Source organism: Hypomesus nipponensis, chromosome 14 (genome assembly GCF_054491055.1).
Source record: "Hypomesus nipponensis isolate SF chromosome 14, ASM5449105v1, whole genome shotgun sequence".
Lineage (NCBI taxonomy): Eukaryota > Metazoa > Chordata > Actinopteri > Osmeriformes > Osmeridae > Hypomesus > Hypomesus nipponensis.
The window spans coordinates 10,671,617-10,689,318 of NC_140374.1; the positions used below are offsets into that span (position 1 = coordinate 10,671,617).

The 17,702-nt window shown below is 41.5% G+C and overlaps 1 protein-coding gene across 1 annotated transcript; it reads right to left on the bottom strand.

Annotated features, from left to right (window-relative positions):
- Positions 1–145: 145 nt before the first annotated feature.
- LOC146258567 (ras-specific guanine nucleotide-releasing factor 1) lies at positions 146–16,484 on the bottom strand. The gene is made up of 27 exons (XM_084671916.1): positions 16,209–16,484; positions 12,742–12,848; positions 12,301–12,448; positions 11,453–11,545; positions 11,046–11,299; positions 10,695–10,774; positions 10,375–10,568; positions 9,757–9,866; positions 9,473–9,591; positions 8,838–8,998; positions 8,497–8,560; positions 8,165–8,307; positions 7,968–8,050; positions 7,555–7,803; positions 6,172–6,536; positions 5,883–6,002; positions 4,564–4,734; positions 4,100–4,206; positions 3,717–3,829; positions 3,534–3,594; positions 3,249–3,352; positions 3,041–3,125; positions 2,595–2,792; positions 2,430–2,509; positions 2,214–2,331; positions 2,010–2,078; positions 146–1,856 (listed from the first exon to the last, which is right to left on the bottom strand). The coding sequence occupies exons 1-27, from the start codon at positions 16,482–16,484 to the stop codon at positions 1,764–1,766; spliced, it is 3,765 nt and encodes a 1,254-aa protein (XP_084528042.1). The 3' UTR covers positions 146–1,763.
- Between the last annotated feature and the right edge of the window lie 1,218 nt (positions 16,485–17,702).

Genomic DNA, 17,702 nt, shown 5'->3' on the forward strand with positions numbered 1-17,702 from the left:
ACACTCATGAGACAACAATACCCCCTGAGATAGAACATATTTATTAGCAAGAGGTAATCAGGAAACATACATTTTTATTTATTATTATTATTTTATTATTATTATTATTTTTTTACAAAAATGGAAATATTACTTAAGCCTTTGAAATAAACATAAGGGTTGAAATATAATTCTCATACCACTGGATATTGCTAACAGCAAAACGTTTGTATACTATCATTTATATGTGCACATAATGTGTATACAGAATGAAGCATATATTGTATTTTAGTATTCTTACACTCTTACAGTGTTGCATGCCTGCCACATGAGCTTTAGAGGTTTTTAGACTGAACATGAAAAAAATGCATACAAATATTCACAGAATAAGCACTACAATACTATATTCCTGCTATAAAACTGACTATAGACAGGATTACAGTATCAATGCTAAACACATGGATAAACTTCTTAATCATCTTTTGAATTTGTCCCTTTTTGTTGCATTGTGTATATGTATTTTAAGCACAATGCATTTTTAAGGTGTACATTATTCCAGATTAAGAAATATGTTAGGCTGCATATACAAATGTACAGCACATACAGTATCAATTAGGTGAAGTAACAGCAAAGTAAAAAATAGGTCCCCATGTTCTTATAAAGTGTATTCGTCCTCCCTTATACTACAAAAATACCTTTAGAGTGCTGCAGGCGGGCTCATTCATTTTTAAACAACAATGCACTGAAAAGAGTGATAAACTGTCACGTTCCACAATCACTGGAACAGAAAAAAGGACACAGATTGCCTTTTTATGACATAATCGCAGAACAACTTTGTACTTTATGAATATCACCAAACCTGGAAAATAGATACATATGAGTGATTTATTTTTCTTTGTGTGTCCTCAACTTACTTTGAAATCAAAGCAAAAGAACATATTTGCAAAATGTAAATGAATCATTACATGCTCTGAGAAAAGCAGCAAATGTTCCTCCTTAACCACTGTCACACTGGAAGTACCCTTGTATTTAAATATAATATGATCTTATTACTAGGATGTTACAATATGACATGGTATTACATTAATGAGAGCATATCCTATGAAATATTGGTTTACTGGTTTTGCACAATAGAGGTTTGGATGTCTGAAATGTCATAAAAAGGTTTCATCATCTACAAAATTGCATTATTCCACAGCCAGGGACTTTGCATGTGGATCACAACCTGTGAAGACAACTCATGTCTTTGTGGATATCAAAAAAGTTCTGTGTTCAGGTGTACCAGGTTTGACTGGGAACCATGACTGGACAAGTTATATAAATTCTTAGTTGAGATAATAATTGTTTGTGATCTTTTACCTGGTTTAATATTAATCAGTGTTATAATGCTACATAAGAGGCAGATAAAGACAATACATCAATTTTTAGAAATAATATTTTAGTAATATATATATATACATTTAGACCCCACCCTTATGTGTGTTCACAGAGTTCAAAGTCTACAGTATGAAGAAATGCAGATCAATGTAACTGATCACAAAAACGCACTACTGAAAAATACTTTTATGCTCGCAGTCATAATTGAAGCCTGATAAAATGGTCTGGAGGAAAATAGTATATTCCAAAATATAAGACAAATACATTTTCTTGGTTACCACTAAAAAATAAATATACAAATAAGTGCAAAATATGTAAGTCATGACATAAACAGTTCTGTATTGACTGTACATGATAGGAGTTTACAGTTTATTTAAGAAGTTGACTTTGGGACACTGTCATTCTCGTTAGTTGGGCACTTTGGGCTCAATTCTTAGAGAGGCTTCATACAGGCTTTCTTCATCCAGAACCGAGCTGTTATCCAGTAAATACTGTGCTGCCTAAACATGGACAGATGGACACTTTTAGCAAATTCACAATAACAGTTATCTCTTCCAAAGCACTTCATTCACTGCACTTTCTTAGTTTCTCTGTGTCTAAATTATGAATGCGAATGCACATTGTATCTGTCATGAAAAACATTAAATGTGTACCTTTGGCTGATGATCGATCTTGTATGCTGTTTGCTGAAACTGTCTTATTTCTCTGATGATATGAGAAATCTGTAGTGATTGAGGGAGAGATAGAGAGAGAGAGACAGAGAGAGTGTGAGAGAGAGAGAAAGAGAGATAATCACCATATTTCCAAAAACAAGAACACACAGCATCATATTTTGCTTGATTAAAGAGACAGCATACCATCCTCATCTTGGAAAAGTTCACCAAGTTGTCTTCAGTGTAATTGGGTGTGCCTTCCTCAATAAAGGCCAAATCAGTGAGGTACATCCCCAGGTATGGCACACACGGAGGGTCACAACTGGCAGCAGGGACACAAAAAAGCATTCAGTAACAACCAGCTAAAAGTGTTCTTCTGAGGTGTTAGATAACCTACATCAGCCACCATGAAACACTCACTTTTTCAAAGCCTCCCTCAGATTTTTGAACCTCCCTTCTGATGAAACCAGCTTCTGTAGCTTGTCAATCACAGTCTTAGTCTAGTGGATAGATTGTGACATTTTAGAAGAAAATTATACTTTTACCTTTGGCATGAGTAATACTCAAGAAACATATGGGCCCCACCTGCTTTGACACCTTGAGCCAAGTCTTCTTGAGACGGAACACAGAACTGCGGTTAAGGGAGGAGGTGATTTCCAACACGGCGTTGTAGTTATGGAGACAGCGGCAGATGTCTGCTACCGCCACCCACTTCTCCATCACCGCAACCCGAGTATTCACATCTTCACAGCGCAGGATCTCTGTGGCTATGAGGTTGCTGATCTGTCTCAGAGAAGATGACAGGTGGGCCATACTGACTAAGCATCAGCTAAGAGCAAATCAAAAATCAGAAGGTTGCCAAGGTTTGATTCCTGACCGTGCCAAACTATATTGTGTCCTTGGGCAAGGCACTTCACCCTACTTGCCTCAGGGGGAATGTCCCTGTACTTACTGTAAGTCGCTCTGGATAAGAGTGTCTGCTAAATTTAAATGTAAATGTTGTTAGATGAGGATGGTTGGTTGATACCTACATCGTTGAAGTGCTTTGTTGTTTTCATTATGTAAGGTGTTTTCTCATTTTTGTTGTTCTTCATCCAGCCTTGACCGAAGAACTCTCTGGAAGGTTCAAAAATCAGGCAAACTCTCAACAGACGGTTTCTCTACCCTAATAAGAACAGTGGGGCCAAGACTTCTGGTATAGCACTGTCTGAGAGTAGAGTTAACAGGCATTTCACTCACTCATAAGGGATGACCTTGAACACCAGATGGTCCATCAGAGTGAGCTGCTCAGCTATCTCCAGGGCAGAATGGTTCTCAAACGGCTCTGCCTTGCCTCCCTGAGCCTGACACACCAAACGGCACATACCTTAACTGTAAAAATTTCACCACAGATGTGGGATATGCCAAATAACTTTCTAGTTGATTTTCTAGATCCTTTTAAATGGGGATAAAGAATGTTAACAGCGGGTTCACAGGCTCAATGTACCTAAAAGATCAGTGCCAAGTAAGGGTTGTCACACTCACCAACTGTATCACCTCCTCTAGGCTGATCTGATTGTCACCAGGGTCGTCTTGCGTGAGTGTTCTGCCAGGCAATGTAAACACATTGTCAACTACTGTGCTGCAGATGAGGTCTACTTTTTGAGTTGAGCTGAACTGTGTTTACATGTATTCTTATTCTGTAGGATGGTACTGTAATGTGGGTACCTGATGATGTTGGCGGCAGCTTTTCTCTCCTGGGTCAATAGCTCAGGATCATGCATCACTTCCTCCAGGAAAGCAATGACCTTTGACCTCAGTTCATTGTTACTCTCAAAGTCCTAGAGGCACACAGAAATTCCACCAAAGACATGAGTGGCATGTGTTACAATACTATAGACATTGCATCCCACCAAGGAGATGCTTAAGTGATAGTAGCAAAGGTGTAAAAGTTTGAGTGCTGGAAAAAAATAATTTGATAGTGATCCCAACGATATAATTCTGCTATATAGCTATCATTATTGTTGTAGACTCAACAATTCTTTAAACTATATCTACATCGTTTATTTCTCGTCATCGTCTTTGGTGTGAACGGGCCTTAAGAGTTATACCTGTGAGTGCTTGGACACCCAGTGCCTCAGAACATTGAGGACTCTGTTGGTTGCTGCTCTCCTGATGACAAACTCTTTGTCCCCATTTCTCTGGTCTGTTGGGAACCCTGCAGAAACAGAAAATTGAACCATCCACAATAAATTGCACCATACAATGATAATTTATAAAATTACATTTGGAAAGAATATAATTCCTTTTGCATGCAGATGAGGTGAATGTCTGTTTGTTCCCCTACTGTATGGTAGCTGTTGAAAATAACTTGTCTTGAATTGTATCCACAACAGATCAAGGGCTTTCAAGTCTAACACATTCGGCGCGAGACTCACGCATTTCAGCCATTTCTCACACTCTCACGCATCACCTTGAATTTCTCACGCATTTCAAACATTTCTCATGTTGAGAAGTAAGGGATAACTTATAACCCGCTATATACAATTCAAGGACAATCCTTCAAAACTTGTACCTGAACTGGCCAGGGACATGCGTCTGTACTTCTCCTTGGTAGGGGTGCCCTCATTGGCTCCTGCAGTGGCGATGGCAAAGGCGGAGGCTGCTGACAGGGCACTGCGGCTGTTGTCCAGCTCCCGATTGGATGACATCACCATGCCATTGTTGTATGAGAAAAGTGAGAACTCTACAGGGAGACACAGTCCCAAAGTGTCACACTTGGTTCATGTCAAAGGGTCGATACAAGGGGTTTACAGTGTGAAAGAAAGGAAGGAGGAAACGAAAAAGAGATGCTTCCCTTTTTGCAAAGGTCTAATTTAACAACTGTTTCCTCAGTCAGTCTATGCAAATGTTTGTGGTTTTCATGGGCCTGCTACAAGTTACTCCAATGGTAGCAGGTACAAAGGCAGATGATCTGATCCATTCAAAGAGATCAAAGACAATGTTCAAAATACTGTGCTGCGTGTGAATGAAGTTTTATACCAGATTATATAAGCCTATATGTCACTCTAATTAATCGTGTGGGTATCTAGGCTTTGTTTCCCTATCTGATGCGTCCAGCAGGGGGTAGTAGCTTCCTACTAAACACTATTCCAGAGAATATGAAGACCCTACATGTGGCTTTGATATTCAAGATGTGTATGCTATATACATCAATATAAGAATAATGGGGCCATCAACTGATTCTCTACCGCCCCTTTGGAAATACTGACAACCTAGAGATATTACATGTTGAACAACGTCAGTAAACAAACAATTTAAATCACATATCATTTTTGGAAGACTAAATGATTTAAGAAAGCAAAAAGCATTATATGCAGTGTATGAGATTATAGATGCTGTCTTTGGAGATGTTACAGCTCAGATAAGAAGCTCCAAAGACTTGATGAAACAACGTTGTCACTGGGGGCGGAAAAGGAAATTGCACTCATACTGTAGTTTCTATGGCACAAGTTTCCTTAACATGCCTTGCTTTGGCTTGGCAATATCAGCCTTTTTGAAACAAATACTTCCTGGAGTATGCAATTTAAAATGACATTGGCACTATAACATAATGTAATCATGTGTGTATGTGCTTACATAGTAATAAATAAATACAAATTAATACAAATACAAATTAAGTCACACAGCATGTAGTAGACTGCAGGGCAATATAGGTATTGTTGAGCGGTCTTCAGAACTCAGATTAGGAGAGACTGAAAAGAGTATCATTGATAAATACAGTGCATGTTTTGTCCTAGAAAAGGGATGCAGATGGGTAGCCAGCATATTGTTCCAGAATCTGACAATAAAATGACTATGAATCATGACAACGCAGTCTGGGACACAATGTACCTGAAGAGTTTTTGCATTTGACATTTTTTGGGGTGGTTGGTGACTTGATGGGAGACGTTTCCGGATCTGCGTCATCATTCCGGTTTTGGTCATTGTCACTCTCCTCGCGCACTGAGAGATCTACAACCAGGGTACAAAGGTCAGTTAGCGGAACATTTAGAACACTGGTGCAAACCTGAGGCCTCCATGGCGAAGAAACAATCTTGAGCTTTTTTTTGTTTACATTTTGGACTTTATGTCAGTGCCTGGTCAGAGGTTTCCCATGTCCATCCATCAACAGCTAATATACCTGAGATCTCCTCGGTCTTGTCTGCCTGGCCCTCTCCCTCGTCAGGGATCTTGCTGGTGACGGGGCTGGTGACATAGAGCTTGTTGATGTCTAGGGTGGTCTTACTGAAGGGTGACATGGAGGAGTACATGCTTGCATAGCCGTTTGAGGAGCAGCTGAGGGCTGCCAGGTCCAGGGCCTTTCCACCGGTGATGATGGGGATGTTGAGGGAGAGCTTGCGCCGGCGGTTGGGTGACGCTGACGAGGTCTTGGCGAGGGCAAGGGGAGGGGGGGAAGAGAACTTACGGCTTGCCCTGGGGGACTTGGGGGGCTCTCCGTACAGGAGTTTGTTGTTCTGACTGCTGGCAAAGAACAACTCCAGAGACCTGCGACAGAGGTAGACAAATACATTTCAATGTAGTCGTTGTCAGTGACATGGAGATAAGACACTGTGTGTTCACAGCCCGTCTTGTCTTTGCTTGATATGACAGACTATAATGTTGTGGTAAATCTCTCCCACTCAGTGCCACCCTCCTGACAACCTCACGCCTTTCCATAAATAGCCCAGCAAGTGACAACACAGCACGCAGCCTCGCTGCTGACACAAGCAGCCGCGTGGAGGTGGCCTACAGAGACATGTCAGGCTCTACAGGAGAGTGTGCTGCAAGGCTTGGGCATGGGGAGTTCCCCCTGATCTGAGCCTTGGACCTGGGCTCTCTCTTCTCGCCTGGAGAGGTGGTTGTGGTGGTCAGATCCACAGTAATATGTCACGCAGCATCAATATTTCATCCTATAGATGAGGGAGCGTCCACAGATGAGGGAAAGGGAGGGTCCTGCGGCATGGAGACCCGTTGCTAAGGTGACACCAACAGAGCCCTGCGGATACGCTCGGAGACAGGAGGGAGAGTCTGGGCCCAATTACTGCCTTCTCCCATGGAAAACACACCAAGCTGACATACTCACTGACGTGACCTCTGCACAATTCTCCTCACCTCACCTTTACTGTCTTTCCCCCACTCGCTCCCTCTCACTCTCTCTCTCTCTTTTGCACACACACACACGCACACACAGACAGACACACACACACACACAGATATACACACACACAGTCCCAGTGAATGGTGGATGCTGTGGGCTGTGAAAGCGAAGCTGGGAGGGTATCAGCAGTAGACAAGAGCAGAACCAACCAGCAGGAGGCTAAAGGCTGTGAGGCCTGTCAGGGGCTGTTAGCATCAGCCACACAGTAACTAGCTACATCCCTCACTGCGTGGCAGAGGACAATGCTCGTGACAAGAGTTTTACACCCCATAAACAGCTAGAGCTACAACGTCTGAAAATATGTATGAAAAGGATCGCCATAGATCTAGTAAAAGAGCCCCGGTGGGGCGGCTGGAGTGTGCTGACCGTGCTGGGATGGCGCTGATGGGTTTGCGGTAGATGGTGATGAGTTTGTCCAGCACCACGTCAGCGCCGGTGAACACGCGGTAAGAGTGCAGGAAGGTGTTGAGGAAGTCGATGGAGAGGAAGCGCAGGTCTGTCAGCCTCTCCAGCAGGCGTTCCACGCTGGCATAGCGGATCTGCAACACCTTGCAGGAGTTCATCATCTTACTGAAGCGGATGTCCACGTCGTCGCAGTACAGGCTGGCGTCTGACCTGCGCAAAAACAAACAAAAAACAAAACGACGTAGGTCTGTTAGAGGGAGAAGCGCGCTGTTGCCAGATGTCTAGGCACACATAAGGCCACATACACAAACACGTACCCCTGCACACACACACACACATTACATACATCCAAGTCACACAAACGTCATACTCACTTTATCATCTGTGGAACAGTGACTTTGGAGTTCTCCTCAAAGGCATTCATCATTAGCCCGTTGCAGCGAATGTTGTCAATGCACTACGTACAAGACACAGGTACAGAGGATTAGGGAGTTTTTAGCCAGGCCAGTGCTGTCGACTTCCAAGTCCTAAATCTCACTGCTAAATATGAGATGAAGGCAATCAGACACACCTGGCTGATGTCACTGGTCCAGGCAGATTTCTCCTGCCTTGAGGAGGCCACCAAGATGACTGTAAAAGACTGACTGTCTTTGGGCTCCACCACCACCTTGAAGTCCAGGTGCTCCATGTCCTGACCATTCTTGTCTGACTTAGCTGTCAAGGGAAGAAAAAACACGAAGGCACAAACATACAATTTATCCGATTCAATCAGAGTCAGACTGCACTTGAAGAAATCTAGCTGCAATATCCGTGTGTTAGATTAGGGGTAATATATTATGCAGTAGTCACACACGTATTTCAGTGACCTACTGTATTCCAATAACGAAACAACAAGGTACTTACCCTCATCATCTGTCCCCTCAGGGTCCTCCATGAGAGTACAGTCAATAAGAGAGACCACTCCATTCTGAGAAGAACATAGAGTACACTTCAGCTGGGAATGTACTCATTAGAATAGCATAAAACTGGAATAACTACAGTGTGTCTCATTAGCTACCAAATGAGTGAGTGTGTGTGTGTCTGTAAGAGAGTGAGAAAGTGGTCACAGCAATTGATAAAACAAACATTTCTGGCTCTTTCATCCCCTGAGATTGAATCCACTAACAGTAGCTCTGGGGATTCCGGTTAGCTTATCCAAGTGTTGAAAAGAACCTCCTGTAGCTAGCCCAGCAGCTCAGGCCCACCTTAGTGAGGTGCAACTTTCCCCCGGAGCCTCTAGTGCAGATGATTAAATGCTTTGAGAAGAGGAAGCACTGCCTCTCCCCCTCTTTCTTCAGAGACAGAGAGCCGAGTCGCCCACGGGTGATCTTACCCTTCTCGCTCATAGGTACCTGGATGAGAGACCCTGCAAGAAAGGAGGGAAAAGTAGCAGAGTGATGGGGGTGGGGTGGGGGGGTGGGGTGGAGAGGAGAGGAGATTTAACGGAGACATGAATGAGTCTTGGACAAGTATGCAGAGTAAGAGGTGCAGGTGCATCGAAATGTCTGTCAAAGCCGTGGGGGGACAAGTGACATTTCCAATCCCTGACTCATCATGGAGTCGCCTCATAAGAGTCTAATTACACTTGGAAATTACAGAGCCAGCCCACTTTGAGTACATGCTGTTCTTTAGAGGCAAACAGGATTAAATAGCCCAACCCTTTGGTTAAGTATTTCCTCTCTGGTGTTTCAGAGAAGGTTTGAAGTTGTGGGGACAATAGGATCTGGCGGTATGACAGGTGAGAGGTGGCAAATCCACCAATGTAATCCTACCCTTATCTAAAAACTGGGGTGCTTTGAGGAGAGTCTCCCTGAGGTCGGAGACCACGTTGATGGCTTACCTTGTCTCACAAACGTCTGGCTGGTGTCAAGGAGAATTTCACAACCCTCTACGATCATCCGTTCAATTGCCAGGTTCTTCCTGATGTTTTCTGTCTCGCTCACCTCATCATGCATTATTCTAGACAGGTGAAAAAAGGTTGTTTTTAAGGAGTGTATTTAAAAGTTTGTTTTTATAGACAGATGCGTTTTGGATGTTGCAGTGCGTGCCTACCATTCCAAACTTGCTCAACTGATATGTTTTATACTGTATATTGCATTCATGTGAACATGGCTGGGCTGATACCTGGATAGTTCCTCCAGCTTTGATTTGGCATAATTCAGACTGTTTCTCTCCACATGCTCATGGGGTGTATGGGCCAGAAGCTCATGGAGAGTCAGGATATAACGGGGGATCTAGAGTCACGGGGAAAGAGTACAGACAGGTAAGTAAAATATTGTACAATAATATACATACGGGACAATCAAGCTTGCAAGCTTTGGAGCTTTTCAGACACCCACAAAAACACACAAAGACACAAGAATACAGACACAGTACATACGTACAATATACACACATACACAGAAGCATATCAGTGGGGAGTTCTTCACATTTACAGTCATCAGCAAAAATTTATAACCAACACAGCAGAGCCCAAAGAAAGCCCCGATGGAGCCGACTGTGCTAAAACTGCATTGCTTGCCAGAAAAGAGCCATTATGAAATCCTGGGCTTCACAAACAACCACTTTATGTGGTTATGGAAAACACTACAGAGATGTTCTGAGCAAAAGGCATGTGAGACAAATGGCTGCTGTGTTGCTAATCATCGAAGGAGCCTCATGTCTGTGCTGGGTGGTTACAGCTAGCGTGAGAGATGGATGGCCAGCTAGTGAGACAGGCAACTACAAGCATAATGGGCCCACCTGGAACATGGGGTAGGTGAGAAAGGTCTCCAGGGTCCTCTCTTCACAGTCAGGCTTGGCTTCATACTGCTTTAGCAGTTTATCAAAGTCTCTGTTCTGTTTGCAGTGGGCCAGGATTTGAAGGCTGTACTGGTGGTTACGCACAAACTCCTGGTAGATGTTTAGCATGGGTAGCAGGATGTCAAACAGGTCAGCTGTTGAGAGAAGGGACAATACAAATACACAGATACCAGCCTAGTCGAGCTATGGTCTTGAAAAGAGCTGATAATAGTTGGGAATGTTCTTATTCAGACAAGTGAAGGAAATACAAATATGCTTACCTAAAACTAACGTTGGCCAGCTTGCTATTCTTGCTTTTAGCCCCTGATAGAATATCTGATGCAGAAACATGATTGTTTCACTGAAATAAAAAACGGAAACAATAATGAAAATGGAACAATCATCGAGTGCAATCTCAATATGAACGATTCAACATCATGAGAAGAACGATTAGATTGCAACAGAACATCAGAAAATCTACAAAAAACAATTAGAAGCTCACATTGCAAACTGTGTTTATGAACAGTACAGTGCGTAGAGTGGTCAATAACAAAGTGAGCCCCCACCACTCTCCAGATACCACAGTGAGAGCCCAGAGAGAAGAGCAGAGTGTTCACAAACTGCCCACACACCTGTTAAGGAAGATACTGCTGACGTCATCATGGGTGATGGGAGGCTTCTTGGAGCTGGCGGCCATGCGCAGCGGCCGCAGGAAGTTGTTGACCAGGATGTGGAGCTGCTGGACGTACTCGGCCTCCGCCTCCAGCATGCTGAACACCACCTGGTTCCTCTTCCTCATGCTCTCAGCGTGCGGAGAGCGGATATAGTCCTGGATGATGGTCTTCCATTTCCTTCTGCAGATCCACCCTCGCAGGAAGCTCTGCACCTAGAGAGCCACAGGTATCAAAATGGTTGGGAGTTGCTGATTCATTTAATAGGGATGTTTCTTTTTGGGAAAACACAGATTATAATTTGATTATGATGTATATATATATGATATATCGAGTTATATAATTCAAATATAAGTATTGGGTTTTACTTTTTTGATCTTCTGAATTTCCGAGTCGTTGTCTATGGGTGCTGCTGTAGGGCTGGACTGGACCTTCTCATTGTCTTTGAGTAGCCCGTTAATCTGCAAGGGACACATCCACAGGATACTAATTCTCACACACTCACAAGCACCTCCAAACTTCCTTCTCACTTTCCAGCATGCTAACAAAGTGACTAAATCAAGCAGGATTATAGCTTATCAGAGTTGACATCAGAGCCATGTTGGTGGCAACAGTAACACTGTTCATTTGGCTAACATCTCCGAATCAGCACTTATTGGGTTTACTAGGGAAAATTGCTATGTGCAGAATCATCTTGTACAATAAACCTGTAGCACTGAAAAACTGGGTGCTCATCTGATGCTAAGTGTCTCAATTTTCTTTGTAGAAACTAAAAGAGTTTATTGTTTGGTTTTGTAGAAGGGGAAGGGGGACAATATATATAATACAGACCTATTCATGCATATTCAGCACACTATTTCATTCCAAGCCTCACATTTGCAGATTAAAATGAATGACTATTTGATGTGTAGAATACAGGAGGGAACATAGCTGTATTAGATGGGTTGTTTATTAGAGGCGATGCACCATGGAGCCTAATGGGCCAACAGATATCTACTTGAGAGACAGAAGGACACTCCTTTTCCTCCTCTAAATCACACTGTTCTTTGGTACAGGTAAGATGAATTCATATACACAAAGAAACACTGTCTTTTGCTATTTTGGTTCAATCAGAGATGGCACAATCCTAGAAATACTATGCATTGTACTGAAAATAGTCAATCGCTGTTGAGTTGAAAACATTAATAATGAAACCACATTCAATTTAAAATATTACCTCTGATTTCAGGCGTTCCACTTCTATTTCTCCATCCTCTATCTGTTGTCGAAGTTGCTTAGCAACCGTTTTCTCTGTCTCAACAATCTGAAGTAAATGTAAATACTTCTGCATGAGCGCCTCATGCTCAGTAGCCAAGTTCCTGTAACTGTGGACACATTCACGGACACAGCGGTCATGGACTTAAAAAGTATTGTACTCTGTACCAACCACAAATGCACAATCCATGTAACCTGCATGCTCTGAGCTCATGCATGATGTTGTTAATGTCAAAGAACCATGTTTCATTTCGGAAACCGTTAATTTATGCTTGGGTTGAAGGTCTTTAATGTTCAACATATCTTGTTCAAATAAAAATGTCAAATGTCTCTATTAAAATGAGACAATAAAATGTCTCTGATAAAAATGTGGAAAGCTGATGTTCAGCTACATGGTGGTTACCTTGCATGTGTTATTGCAGCCACCCATTCATCACAGTCCTTTACATCCTCTGTACGAAGCTCCAGGGCTTTCTGGTTCTCATGGGTGAAACTGACAGTGAAATAGTACTGAAACACAAAAAGAACCGGGTGAAAAGCGTAGACGAGTAACTCCTCATCCTAAAAGAGTATCATTGACTGTTCATTTTTGTCAGTGTTCTAAATGAGAGCCCACATTTTGACTGCAAGAACACAAAACTGGCTAAGTTTGGAACGTCACATGTCATTATTCGGAAACCACCTAGTCATGTTCTTTAGAAATGTTAGCATCTTTTCCTTTTTGCTCTCAAGACAGGGGAGTTAGAACCACAAAGAGCTTGGGAAACCCACATCTTCCTTACCCACTCAGGCGATCGATGAGGCGTGCTGAGGGAAGCCTCCCCCTGCCTAGCAAGGCTTTGGTTCCCATGAGGCAAGGAGGAGACTGGAGGCATGACCAATTACATAACTGTGCACTACCTGTTACCTAGCAACTCGACTCAGTGCAAATGGATAAGCTCTTTGCGCTGGTCTCACTCCCCTTTACTGTAGATAAGCATGCCAGTGTCTTCTCCTTGCTAAATTCCCCAATCACAGTCACCCAACAGCTTTTTTACTGTGATCAATCTTTAAGTAAAAAATAATACACAAAAAATCTTTTTTACACACTTTTTTTACTAAAAAGTATAAAAATGTCAACAAAGCCAAACCACTTCAATTTCTCTCACTTTTCAATGTACAAACATGTTACCATACTGTCTGAATAGCAATGACTTTAAATACTTGAAGTAAGAACCATCAAAAGAACATTCACATCTCATCTTACCCATGTAAACCATGACTACAGTTACAAATGCCTTTCCTGACTCTCATCTGTAGCCTGCAAATCCTCCATGTTTAACAGGTTCTAGCTGTGTAAACCTGCACCATAATTATAAATGTATGAATACCTCCATCTTCACATTCATTAGGTATTCATCTTTCCTTCAAAGAAAATCTATTCCTGCTAGCTGAGCGAGTTTGCTTGTCGCTGTTGAAGTTTCCTTTTATCAGCTTTTAAGAGCATGGAGGGTAAAGATATGTTTAACACCCTGCTTCATGCTTTGTTTACAGCTGAATCATGCACTTGGTGACAGATGCACACTTGTTTCTTTAGTTTAAGAAACCTTATAAATACAACTCATCTATTTGTTTCATGCTACACTATTATGGAGTCATGCAATTCTTTGTTAAGTGCCCTAAATGAGCACTCCAAATCGACAACAGAGGATTGGTGAAACTATGTCATACATCCTCAAGAAAGTGCAAGAAGACGTGAATATCCGTGAACATGTGCTCCTTGTGAATTAAGTTTCATCTAATGGCCTATGTTTTAGGTAAAACAATAAGCGGCAAGTATACAGTAAACTGTGTGAAGGATAAATAAAATGTCTTATTGTTCTATTATGCCTTTTGTCCCTGGATGTCACAGACTCACTCACATAAAAAAAGAACACAGCAGAAAGACATCAGCCATTCATTCCTCCCTCACTGCTGACTGTGTCTATGAATAGAGCCATCTAAAGCCGTTGGATATACACTGTACCCCAAAGAGAGATGACTGTGCTTTCTATAAATGGGTTCTGACCACTCCCAGATAGACTGGTGCTCAGGACAAATTTAGCACAGATAGTTGGTTGGTTGGTTGGTTTAATAGAGGCACATCACAAAGCAGTTTTCCACAGTCACTGCACCCAATCCTCATCATTCTTTTAGCTTCTAATGTGGGTTGCCATAGGAACCATGGGCTAAAAAACATTTGTATTTTTATTATTAATTATAGAGCATTTCTCTAGAAAATATGTGTGCTTGCTAAGTCAGAATGGTTTGGACCCTAGTGGATCATGTGTGTTGAATTATACTGCAAAAGGCAGCATTTACAAAAGTATAGATGAGCAAAATTGAGGTATTCTAGAGGCAAAACATGGCCTACTGTTCAGAGTGACACAATTTCCTCTCTCAAGGCACTCAGAGTTCAAGTGTAATGCAGTACTATGCAATAAAAGGAGGGATGCAACAATATACATTTAGCATGTTTCTGATAGGAGCGGTTTTCATTCCTTTCTGGCAGAAACTGGTAGTGATAAACATTACCCCGTCCAAGGCCCAGTGCTTTGTCAGCACAGGGGCAGCTGCTCACAGGAAGGACCCAGACTAGCTTTGGACTGCAGACATTTTCAGACAAGGAGAGAGCCTGTGGAAAACTGTGAGCTGAGAATCAATCTCTATCTATTTTCTACCTGTCTAATCTCGACAAACCAATAGCTACCTGTAATTGAAAAAACAGCATCACTGCACAGCTGGTAGTCTAAAATTATAAAGGCAAAAGGTTAACGATCATGGACTGGCAGGCAGGTATACCCTAGCTACAGTAGTCAGTTTTAATCTTTAGCTAATCTTGATCCATGGAATAAAACATTGAATCATTGAAACATTGAAACATTGAATTGATAATGAGAACAGTTACCGGAGGACAGTTGAACTGTGATATTTATATAAACAAGACTAGCAACAAATTGTTTTGTTGATTTCAGATCATCTTGGCAAGACATAGCTTGATCCTATGCCAATCTACTGATCCTTGTCTTCCTTGTGGATTATTAGTCACCACTATTAATTGGGAATAATAGCCTACACTAACAAAAATCATGTATAAATCTGATTCAATTACCAATGAAAGCTTTATGTTGGATATTGACTTCACTGTTTGCAAAGAAAAACGCAGTTGCCAAGATATGATGCTATTAATATCAGAGTGAGAGTTAAATCGATGCTGTACGTCAAACAGTACTTACTCCTGTTTCCCGCAAGATGGCGACTCTGTGAAGCGATCGTCTTATTTTGCGCATACAATTTTATTAAAGAGGATCTTCCAAAGAGTATAAACAATGACAATAAACTAGCTGACATATTTATAAGTAAATATATCACTCTGAACATGCAAAACATTATTCAATTAATTGCATGATTGGTCAAACATTCGAAAAATATAACTTAATGCAAATAGGATGATGCTAAGAAATAGCTATCTTAACCAGGAAAAGCTATGATATTTATTGCAATCATCATTACACAAGCCAAGACACAGAATCCAATAAGGTGTTGATAAGGGAGTCCTTAATTTAACTCAAAAAAAATCAATCATTCAAATGGATGCATGAAGACAGTAAAAATAAGTCTGAAAAATGACAGCACAACAATTTAAAAATGCAAGGTGTTTAAAAGAGACTGAATTGAATTGTTTGCACTTCTGAAGATCGGGTGCAGCATCGATTATTGCGCATTCCCCAACTATACCTTTAATTTATAATTCACACTGTTCATTTTAAATTAATGAACAATGTAATGAACTTTGTATGTGTGTGTGTCCGCTCGTGTGTGTGTGTGCGCGCCTACGTGTGTTTTTCTTACCTGCTTTTCTAAACACTCTTTGGCTGATAGTGAGGATTTTGGTGACGGCGCCCTATCACATAAGCACCCCTCCAACAGGTATAATCCCGCGGGTCGAGAGCTTGACTCGCTCTCAAAATAGAACAGCATATTTTGTAATAAAGCAAACCACTTTGTGTGCCATTTTGTATTGTCAGAGCTCTTTTTGCTCAAACAGCCTCGCCTCGTGCCATCCTTCTTTGCCAAAAGACCAAGGAAGGTAACATGGCCATCATTGAGACGTATTCCTTTCTGCATTTTGATCAGGAGACTTTGGTTGAAAAAAGGTAGCTGGTCCTTACATCCTTCTAAGCCCCGTCCTAACAGAGAAGGACTTTTGCGGACCACCAGTAGCCCGCTCTGCCGACGCATTCACCGTATTGGCATGAAGTAAAAAAGAGGACAACATATTGAAGAATGCATGACTGTCATCCCAGAGTCTGAAAAGCTTGTTGTGGTTTCCAACAAGTCCACATTCGTTGAATAAAAACAGAGAAAAAATACGTCTTTAGTTCAATCTACAAACAAAGAAAGGGAAAGAAACTGTGTGCGAGGTGGTTCGTTCAATTTTCACGACATCTTCAGAAAAAACAGTGAGCTCCGTGCTGAGCCAGGCAGGCAATGAATGTCACGTGGCATGTCCTTAGGAAAGGAAGGCAGATTTCAGGACCTTGGACAGGGAAATCGCAACAACCACAAAGCATCCTAGATTTAGCATCATCGTATGAACTTGTTTGCTACTCCACAGAGATGAAAGTAGACGCATTCACGCCCTCAAGAATAACAACATTTAACAATAACCTATTTTGATCAGATTTACTGTTCAGCGACAACTTGTTTCTCAAAGACTTTAAAGTGTAAATGTATCTCAGTTTTACTTATTTATTTCCAGGAGATAGCACAATTTGGGAAAAGTGCAGAAATGTGTCAATAAAATTGTCTCTTGGCAATAGAAATGTATTGGGTGTTAGTCCCGTTGCTTTTCCTTTCTACCTTGTGACATTTGGTGGTAGAGAGGGTTTAAGTGACAGAAACCAGATGGCTGAAGATGTAATGGTGACCTACATTGTTCTCATGGGAATGAGATGGAGATTGCCCTTATGAAGTGGATAGTTCTATATGCAGACTACACCCAATTTTACTGAACATTCTAAAGGATTAAATGACAGTTTGATTTTTATTTAAACCTGAAATTGTATTTTCACATGTCTGTTAGTGCAGAGGTTAATGAACACCAATTTACATTTCTGAAGGGTATGTGGTTTTGGTAAGTCAAAAGAACCATTGCTGAAATGTAATATAGAACTTTTCTTACTTGTCAGTGCAGGAGCTGATGATGTGAAACACCAAGGTTGAATAATATTTTGGTGTTTTTTATTGTAGGCAATAATCTGACAATGCCTTTATTGCACGGTCTTCTTTATTATTTATTCTAAAAGAATACAAATAAATGTATTAGCCTTCAATTCACACATA